General features: G+C 35.6%; 1 protein-coding gene across 2 annotated transcripts in view; it reads right to left on the bottom strand.

The window, feature by feature from the left end:
• Positions 1-9,437, bottom strand: part of LOC107697282 (autophagy protein 5-like) — a 36,431-nt gene extending 26,994 nt beyond the window's left edge. Inside the window, exons 1-7 of one of the 2 annotated variants that reach the window (XM_016498007.1) lie at positions 9,358-9,437; positions 8,064-8,217; positions 7,843-7,970; positions 5,294-5,372; positions 5,053-5,215; positions 2,373-2,467; positions 1,689-1,833 (exon numbers count right to left, since the gene is read on the bottom strand). In XM_016498007.1, the coding sequence (XP_016353493.1) occupies positions 1,717-1,833; positions 2,373-2,467; positions 5,053-5,215; positions 5,294-5,372; positions 7,843-7,970; positions 8,064-8,177 (696 nt within the window). In that variant the 5' untranslated portion in view covers positions 8,178-8,217; positions 9,358-9,437 and the 3' untranslated portion in view covers positions 1,689-1,716. Of the gene's footprint in view, positions 1-1,688; positions 1,834-2,372; positions 2,468-5,052; positions 5,216-5,293; positions 5,373-7,842; positions 7,971-8,063; positions 8,218-9,357 lie in introns of those variants that run through there. The other variant, XM_016498006.1, reaches the window with a different exon arrangement.
• Positions 9,438-10,832: the final 1,395 nt, after the last annotated feature.

The following is a 10,832-nucleotide window of genomic DNA, read 5'->3' as shown; positions in this document are numbered from 1 at the left end:
CTCCCTCCCAGGTACTGCCCAGGCTCAACCCTGCTTAGCTTCAGTGGGCAACCAGTCTTGGGCTACAGGGTATAAATATAAATATATCTTTGCTAAATTAATTTTTGTAATTATATTTTTATATTTATAGATTTATATTTGCTATGGTCTCCCACTTTCTCCTATAGAAATTCACCCTGCTATAGTTTACTCCCCTGCTCCAAATCTGGGCATGTAAAAAGGGTCTATAGGCCAAAGCAGGCCTGGATTGGCTAATCGGGAGCACCGGGAAAATTCCCGGTGGGCCGGTCTGTTTTTAGGCCGCGAGGGCCGGTACTGTCAACACGCCACTGCTATAAGGGTTGAAATATGGATGCCCGTATTTACGGCATCAAAGAAGTGTCCCGTATGAAAGTTATAACACAGTTTGCTCCGTATTCGCAGGCATACGCCATATGACCACCAGACCATGTGAATAACAAATTCTCAATTGATAATTAATCATTAATTTAGCGCAAAATATTGTTTTATTTGTGAATGTAGCCGACTGATGAAGGCTTTAAGACCAAGCGGAATCCTCTGCCGGCTGCTCCTGTTTCACAGCAAGGACTCGGGCTTAAAATTTTTTTTAAAAATTAAACTTCTAGCGCATTCGGGGGGAAGTCGTGGCCTAATGGTTAGAGAGTCGGACTCGAGCACCAGAAGCAGCCCACACTCAGCACACAAGTTTTCTTTAATTGAAAAATATGCATTTTCATTCATTCATAGGCTATATGGTTGCAATAATAGCCATTTTAGTTCAAAAAATGTAAGTGCATAGACGTTTCATAGACGTTCAGTTGCTATGCTTTCAAATTTCTTGCCATTTGTATGTATGTAATTTCACAGTATTTTCACCTCCTAAATTACTACACTACTTGTGCAGTCACGATTTTATAATGGTACAATTTACTCAGGCCAATGATTTTTTTTTGTTTTTGTATGACATTAAAATTATTTTTTGAATATAGGTTAAGCAAAACAAATGTGATTATTTCTGAGAACTTTTTAACTGCAGGCAGACATTATGGTACAGTATGCCTACACATATTTAGTTGTAGATATGCGAGCAAAAAATAATAGATTAAAAAATGTATAATAGAAAGTGCAAAGGCGGCGCTGAAAAGGCCAGTAAAATAATAATAATAAAAAACCAAAGCTGTAGAAAAATATAATGAATTACAAGTCTGTAGAGAACAGTGCGCTATTGCAGACTTATATACTGAAGTTTTAATTACATTATTGTAATTGCTATAGTCAGTCGTGAGCTAAAGTGGGCCGCTCTAAGGCATGAAACTCCAGGACTGAAAATGACTCCCACTCCGGCCCTGGGCCAAAGTAATCAAAAGCATTTGAAAACATTTTGATCATTAGGTGGTGTTGCCCCAAATTTTTCAGGTACTTTCAAAGCATGATGACACATAAGTTTCAATATCATGATTTTAGGCCAAACTATTCCGACGTTTTAAGCTATTTGCCATATTTCTTGAACAGTATGTGATGATTTACCAGTGATCTGCTCAGTTAACCTGAAGGAATAGTCACAATGAGTTTAATTTCAACAGGCCAAAGTCTTATGAAGACTTTTTAATCAGCAAATTTGTTGATGCATTATAGAATCATGTTTTTTTTAATGGTTTACCTTAGGAATGTTCTAGTGCGTTCCAAAATTCTAACTAGTTTATGTCCATTAGACCATTACACCTTTACAATCAACTTAAATCCAAAAAAGCTGAATTTACAAGATGTAATGTCAGATGTCCATGTGACACTCAAGCTTTTAGAAAATGATCTCAGCATGCTGGTGGAAACAGACTGCAACACAACATAATAGTGAAAGAAAGTTTGACTTATTTCCATGAAGCAGTTCTTTCAAACATAAAAAAAAGCTATTCTTTTACATCATGAGGTCCTTGTCTCTTATCCACATACTGCTGTTTATTAGGGAGCTCATTGTAAATATTTAGAAATATTAATAACTATTAATACCATGTGTCCCGATTTGTTGCAGCCAAGATTCAGATCATTAAATATATATATATATATATATATATATATATATATATCAAACCTTTCAGAGCCTAAACATAATTGTCATTTATAAATAATAAACAAAGCTAAAAATTATATCACTCTCCCAAACGTTTTTGAATGTTTTTCACTAATGTTCAAAAAATAAAAATAAAAAATTCATAAATTATATTATAAAGTCATAAACATTTCCATTTCACTTAAAATGTCTACCATTTCAGCTATTCAATAAGTAACTTTTTGTCCCATCAGTCTAATCCTTTACTGTACTGTACTGCAATGTTCTGTACAGTACTGTAGAAAGTAAATAAATGAGAAAATACCTGATATATTCTAAAGGGAATATACCGGAAGCCTCCCTCTTCTGTAGGATACTCCATGAGTTTACGATTCATGGCCCAGAACTGGTCGAATTTATCTGATAAAAGAAAGCAATCGTTTTAATCAATGACAGTAACTCATGTTTCATGTTGATTCTCTTTAAAATTATGCAGCACAGTATTGTACAAACCCCTGTAAAATCCTTTCTTCCGTAGGACAGCCTTAGTCACCATTTACTTTCAATGTAACAAAGATGCAATGAAAGTGAATGGTGACTAAGGCCGTCAGTCCCTAACATCTGCTTAGCATCTCTTCTTGTGATCCACAGAAGAAAGAAAACCATTTAGGTTTGGAACAAAATGAGTCCAAGTCAAGGCCCATTCACACCAAGATGACAACAATATATACAAAATAACTTGAACTATATTAGCATCCACAACAACGGACAATAACATTCTGTTTATTATAAGCGCATGACGTAGTTTTGCCGATGCTTGAGCACTTTAATGTCGGGCAGATGTACAGCCAATGTATTTACTGTCATTCAGCTGGAAAAAAACATTCTGGAAGTGATTCCAACAATATCATTCCTCCGTGTCATTATCATTATAGCTGTGATGTGGATTTCCCTATTCTAACAGAATTGTAATGATTATTAAAATTGTATATTTATAGCTTATAACTTTAGAATAAACAGGCATGAGATTTCTCAGCAAAGCCGTGTGTGTTCTGTCACGCTGGCTGCGTTCTCACATGTGCAGGTGAAAAATCAACATCCGCTTAGAAATTGTTACTTTCTCTGCTCACACACTCATCAGAGAGGACAGCTGTGGCAGTGTGTTATCAAAACATCTATGCTTCTGAAACTTACACCTCACTCAGTTTATCTGCAGGGCTTCACATTTTCACCTTTAAATTAACTACTGAAACCACTGCCTAAGCACTGCCTGCATCGCATACACTAATTCTCAGATGAAAGTGTGGGTTTGAAGTTACTGATGGCATTATGTTTAAAGCTTAAGGCTGGAATACACCACACAACTTTTTAAAAAATAGTTCACCAAAAAATAAACATTTGCTAAAACTTGATGATACTCATCCTCACGATATATATGAATTTGTTTCTTCATCTGGAGAAAATTTGCATTACATCATTTGCTCACTTCAGAGGATCCACGGGTGAGCAATTGATGTAATACTACATTTCTCCAAATCTGTTCCCATGAAGAAACAAACTCATCTACATCTTGGATGGCCTTCGGGTGAGTACATTTTCAGCAATTTTTCATTTTTGTGTGAACTATTTCTTTAAAAGTTGTGATGCATTACATTTTTGGGTAAACTATTCCTTTAAAATCTGAACAGATTTTCAAATTATTCATATATGTTATGACTTTGTAAATGGTTACAGAGGAAAAAACTTGATCTCATACACTATACGACTAAGGATCACACATTACCAGTCATTCCAAACACAACAAACTCACGCAGAAGCACGCGCCTCAGGAGATACATGAAAAATAAAAACAATATTGGTTCTAAAATCAGCTCGAAATATCAAATTTACGACACTACGAAAGCTAAAAATCTACAAACTGGCTATAACTTTCAGGAACTTTTTTGAGTAGTGTACTCTAGCCTTAAAGGGATAGTTCACCCAAAAATTACAATTCTGTCATCATTTACTCACTCTCAAGTTGCTCCAAACCTGTAAAAGTTTATTTCTTCTGTTGAACATACAAGAAGTTATTTTGAAGAATGTTGGTTACCAAATAGTTGCTGGTCCTCAATGACTTCCATAGTATGGAAGAAGAAATATGGGGACCAGAAAATGTTTTGTTACCCACGTTCTTCAAAATATCTTTTGTGTTCAACAGAAGAAATAAATTCATACAGGTTTGGAACAAGTTGAGGGTGAGTAAATGATGACATAATTTAAATTTTTGGGTAACCTATCCCTTTAAAGGCAAGACACTACAAGTAAAAACCTTTTTTTTTTTCCAGACACGGGGAAATTTTAAGATTTTGGGCTATTTTGCTTCCATATCTTTTCTTCTTTATGACTAGTGGAAAGAAAAGATCCACATTGCACATTTCAGTGTTTCTTTTATTTCACTATCTATTTGGATCTGTAGATTTCTATTACAATACATATTTTTAAAGGCAGTTTTCTCAAAATAAGTATTTTCTCCTGCACTAAGCCAGAAATCTCCATTTCCATAATATACACCAAGCTTTACAGTTATATATATTATGAAGGTTTCTACAGATTTCTTTTTTTAACGAGGTTAATGTAAAAAAAACATTTCTAGCTGTTGACAGTATTTTCTGATTCATGGAACGATACAAAGACAAATCCAAAAAACAACAACAACTTATAACAACTATAATATGCAAACAAAATGAAACAAGTTGAATTCTGAACCTGGCTTTATCCAATGTTCAGATTTCACTTCTGGATATCTATGCAAATTAGTGCATATTTAATTAAACAATGTCTAATTTTGTATTTTTAACATTTCAGAAAACTTCTAATAAAAATAATTGTTTTAATCTGCAATGATTAACCAACTGGGGAAAGTATGGTATATATTTTAGTTAAAATAATCACCCTTTCCACTTAACACAGACTATGCACATGAGGAGAGCAAGCAAAACGTAGCTCCAGTCAGCAGTTCTTACCGTTCTGCAGACCCATCCACAGTTGTTTATGGTCTTTTTTCTGCATGTCGTTGATGACTTGACTTTTGTGTTTGAGTGCATCTGCCTCTTTAATGCATGACATGAAATGTGCTTCTATCACAGAGTTCGATGGGCAGTGAAGCAAGTCGCGTTCTGGGAAGTTCTACAAAATAAAGGAAATTACAACTGTGGCATATCAATAACATCATGAAAAAAAAAATGAATGAATCAGTCTACACACCTTAAAGTGCACTGTGATATTCCAGGGCAGAGCGGTGTTTGAAGCATGAAGATCAAACAACACGCCAATGGGATAGTGCCTTAAAATGATGAAAATAACACATTTATAGTCCATAAAGTAAACACATTAGCAAAATCAATCACTGAGTTACTCAAAATATGGCAAAACTCAAACAGCTATCATTCCTCAAGCAAGCAGAGATCTCATCTATAAGCCTTGTTTTGTCCTGCCACCTAGTGGTACAAGACAAAAGTACACCTATAACTCAGACCATTAACAGCCCAACAGATACATTACAGAGCTGCCAGGATTTGAGAGTTTAAAAATCTATAACAAGGAACAAACCAGATCTAAGGTACAAGTGCTGGGTGTGCTTATTAGGAATAATCACATATATGCACCAGCTAAGAAACTGCCATTGAGAAAGTAATGTAAACAGCAAAAGCAAGTCAAGGGAGCATCCCACACTTTTTAAGCCAAACCAAAATCTACATTTTGTGGTTTGCTGACAATGGCTTTGGAGAGTGGCCAGTCTTGCGTAAGTTAGTAAAGGTGAAAGCTGAAATTGCTTACACCTTTAATAGAAGTACATGAATGAATCAATTATATTGAACGTAGCAGACTTTTAATTTTGCTGCCATTTATTAACCCTATAAAGCCTACTGCATCATATTACACAAATTTCTAAGGCCCCTAAATTATCAACATGATGCAATCTTGCTGAAAAACTTCTTGTACACAATCTACTACAGCCCTTCTGTCATCTTATTGCCAGTTTATACGTCTTTAGCAAGTAAAAGGCCTTTTAGTATCACCTATGGTTTGTGGTACAAGTGTCTTTTTGCTGTGAAATCTTTACTGATCTTTATAAAGCAAACATGAGAATAAATTTAATATTGTTAGTAATATTTCAAGATGAACACTTACTGAACTTGAACAACTTATGTTTACTTAATTATCCATGCATGATTTGATTTTCAGCAGGGTTTTGTATATTTACTTGATTATCCATACATAATTTTAGTAAGTGTACTTATCCATACATCATTTTTTTAGAATATTTTAAAAGAAATGGGAGTATCAAATACGATCCATCAGGCTTTTGAGGAACATATTTTTGTACACCTCTCAATCATCAATGTATTGCGTCGCATTATATGTTTTGAAACTACAAACCTTTGATCATAAAACAAAGCATTTCTTCTTACCAAGACATATTATTGGGAGAAATAGTCATATGCATTTTGTGGCTTGTGGCTTGCATTTTGCCTTAAAGGGGTCATATGATGCTATTTTAAAGTTCATTATTTTGTGTATTTGGTGTAACAGAATTTGTTGACATGCTTTAATGTTCAAAAAACACATTATTTTTCAAATACTGTACATTACTGTAGTTCCTCTATGCCCCGCCTCTCTCAAACTTGTCGTTTTCTACAAAGCCCCTCCTTCCGACAAGCACAGTCTGCTCTGATTGGCCAGCTGACCCAGTGCATTGTGATTGGCCGAACACCACAAGCACGCGTCGGATAAGTAATACCCCTTTCCATAATCGCGAGCTTCAGCTTTCAACATACATGTAAAGACAGTACATAATGTCCTTAGTTTTACCATCAGTTCAAGCCCGAAAGGGGAACAGAGTCGCGTGACAGACACAGTGATGATGCTCATATGTATTTGCAGTACACAAGCTGCGATTAAGACAGCTGACTCCACTGTTGATGATGTGACCCTGTCTCTCTCTCACGCGCACACACACACACACACACACGACACGATAGTCACGGCGCAAAACTCCGCATTTGAACAGTTAATACCAAATACTTAAACTAATAAGAAAACATACTTAAGAGTAGCTGATTCAGAATAAGCGCCAGATTGTCATAGCAAAATCGGAATTGACCCATTTTTAGCCTTTGTGCACAGCCAGCCTTGTAGGCTACTCTTCTAGGTTCACAAAACTGTCGTCCATAAAATGCGTTGCACAAATTCGAACATCTGGGTTGTGCTCTTCTGTTGTAAATAAATCTTAACCAATGATTCCTCATTGCATCTACTTTCGGAAGGCCAAATAAAGTGCTTTTGCTTTCGCACAGAAACACACAGCGTCTCCCTGACATGGCTGCATCAACACTACTGCGGTTCCTGAAACTTTCTTTCTTTGCGTGCACATTTGGGCGGCATTACGCAAATATTTCCACATCGTGACGTAGATATGTGGGGACGTGTTTGAACGAGGCGTTTTAGCCCGGTCTGGATCAGCCTTCTCTTTTAGATAGAATAAATCCTTTTGTGGGAGACTTTGAGCTTTGTAACTCTGCAGATCTTATACATGCACAAATAGCTACATAACACACTAAAGAAAAGGAAAAATAGAAATCGCATCACATGACCCCTTTAATTGCTTCTGTACCTCAATTAGTTGAGTAGCTGTGTAAGTGGCTTTGGATAAAAGCATCTGCAAAATGCATGAATGTGAAAATGAAAGTCATGTGCAAAAGTTAGTTTAGATTAAACAAGAGGTTTGACAACACACTGTCAACTCGACATACCACTTGAGAGGCGTCCCCTCATATTCAAACCACATCTCCTCCACGTCTTCTGCCTTCATGACTCTGAGAAAATGTTTCTTGACTTTATCAGTGACTAGCATCAAGTAACTGACCCGTGGGAGGAGCAGCTGACAGATTGACAGAGAAAAACAGCACAGGTCAGGTGACATGATGAAACTAACCATTCTACAGCAGAAAGAAAGTCTGTCATCTTAACTGACATAGTAGGGTTCTGCCTCTCTCTCTGTGGTTTCCTCTGGAGACAGTGTGAAACAGGCCGGTATCCTTCCGAACCAAACATCTCGGAGCACGTCCTTGTCATCTGCCATTATCATCTTTCTCCAGGTGACACATATAATGACTTCAGTTGCTGAGCTGTTTAGAACACAGAACTTCAATATTTCATTACAGCAAGATATCAAGCAGGTCTGACTGTAGGTGTTTATATATGATCAAATACTTTGTTATCTGTCTTAACATGCAGAAACAGCTAAAAGTAAGCCACATGTAGTTAAGAATCCCGACACAGCAACATTGGCTCAACTAGTGACATGAGTCTGGGCTGGGACTATTTGTTTGTCTGATCAATAGCAGATAGGTTGAACAGTGATTCTTTTTTGCAATTCAGTAAGTAAACAATTCACATTTCAAAATAATACAGAAATATATTAAGAAGTAACCTAAGAAGCCCAATCAGCACCTGAGAATGGTTATTCATATGGCCACGAACATGTGTGCTTGATAATTAAGCACTTTAATTTTTACTAACTTTACAACTTTTTTTTTTTTTACTACTGATGGAACATTTGAGGAGAAAATATATATATATATTATTAAATGAAATGTTAGGGTTGTCAGAGTTGTTCATTTGAGATATTTAGTCAAATGTTTAAACATTTTTACTGAATTTGATACTACTCGTTTTCCATTCTGTTTTGTAAACACTGATAGAATAATTATTGTATTCTATTGACAACCCAAGTTTTTAAATATGCTAGATAATTTTTCTCAGGTTGGAAGAAACATAATAAACACCCGAGACAGAAAATGATCTGGGACGAGCCATAAACGCAAATACGTATAAAGGCCTCTTTTCATACCTCATCAAGTTCTCTAAAGAATACAGAAAACACCTACTAATCTAAATGGCTGCAGAAATTGTAATTAATAGAGGAAATTAAATGTAAACATCAGATTTAATAAGTAAAATATTAGCTCTGCTAACATTGGGCTAATGTTAGCATTTAACACTATTTATGACTTATAGAAGAACCATGATAAGCTTTAAATCGACACACTGTAAAACGACCTGCTATAATCAGATATTAGTGATATTTACTCGCCTTTCTGAGACTGTAAGTATGATTATGTGTGTAAATAAAGCTAGCGCCGACAGAACAGCATTACACACGGTGAGACACCTTTGGAGCTATTAACGATATCAAAATTGCCTTGAATTCAGAAACTACTGCATCCAAACATTAATAACAGACAGAAAACAGAATAATAAATTACATTCATTAGATGTCGACAGAAAGCATTGAAGTTGAGCTCATCTTCAACACCAAGCGATGTCATACATCCCTAAAATGGCACAGGCCTTCAAATTAAAAGTCTCTACATGTTCATTTATTGTCAAAATAAACGTCACAGTGCGTTCAGTGTTTTTCACAATAAAAGTCTCAGTCAGTGCGTTCATCATACTGCAATACATTTCCACAGTTCTGCATACAGTAATTATTTTATTTATTTATTTTTAATGGCGCTGTTGAATGATTGATCCAGTACCGATTTGTACGGGACTAACATCTTACAGAAGTTAATTATGGAGGACGAAACCTGCAAAAACAAGAAATAAATAAATACACAAATAAATAAATAAATAAATGTGTGCATAAATACACGTATTCTTGTTTAAATACATAAATAAATAATTAAACGTGATGAAAGTAGGCAAATAAATAAAATAAATTGGTGGGCAAATGGAAAATGTTTAAGGAAATGCTAAACTCATTCTATTTATTTTCCTTTGATCACTCATTTATTTAGCTCTCTCATGCTTATAACTACAAAACTAGCCTTATGAAAAAGTGTAAGATAATAAAGTTAATACGCATGTGCAGGCAAACGCTCAAGTGCATCACACACGATCCGCCTACTCTTGCATAATTGACACCCTCTCATTAGCATGTTGTGCAGAGGAAAAATAAATGTGGAACTACATTCAGAAATAAATGAGTGATCAAAGGAAAATAGTTGGGATGAGTTTAGCATTTCCTTAAACATTTTCCTTTTGCCCACCAATTTATTTTATTTATTTGCCTACTTTAATCACATGTTTATTCATTTCTATATGTATTTAAACAAAAATTTGTGTATTTATACACACATTTATTTATTTATTGTTTTTGCAGGTTTCGTCCTCCATAGTTAATGTGCTTGAATCTTTTAATGACTTTTAATGAATTATTTTTTTTACATATAATTTTAATTTATTTAAAAAAAAAAAACATTATTTAAATAAACGTCATGTGAGTGTATAGAAGTGGCTATTTATAATAAACCCGCTTAACTGTGCAGAGAAATCTCGACATGTAGCATATCTACATGTCGAGAAGTTGTGGCCTAATGGTTAGAGAGTCAGACTCGTAACCTAAAGGTTGCGGGTTCAAGTCTCGTACCGGCAGGGATTGTAGGTGGGGGGAGTGAATGTACAGCGCTCTCTCCACCTTCAATACCACGACTGAGGTGCCCTTGAGCAAGGCACCGAACCCCCAACTGCTCCCCGGGCGCCGCAGCATAAATGGCTGCCCACTGCTCCGTGTGTGTGTTCACGGTGTGTGTGTGTTCACTGCTGTGTGTGTGCACTTTGGATGGGTTAAATGCAGAGCACTAATTCCAAGTATGGGTCACCATACTTGGCCACATGTCACGTCACTTTCACTTTTTTCACTTACCTAATATTAAAATGGCCAATAAGAATATATATT

The sequence above is a fragment of the Sinocyclocheilus anshuiensis genome, unplaced genomic scaffold, assembly GCF_001515605.1.
Source record: "Sinocyclocheilus anshuiensis isolate Anshui unplaced genomic scaffold, SAMN03320099.WGS_v1.1 scaffold979, whole genome shotgun sequence".
NCBI lineage: Eukaryota > Metazoa > Chordata > Actinopteri > Cypriniformes > Cyprinidae > Sinocyclocheilus > Sinocyclocheilus anshuiensis.
The sequence above is the reverse complement of the archived record's forward strand: the minus strand, read 5'-3'. Positions and strand labels throughout refer to the sequence as shown.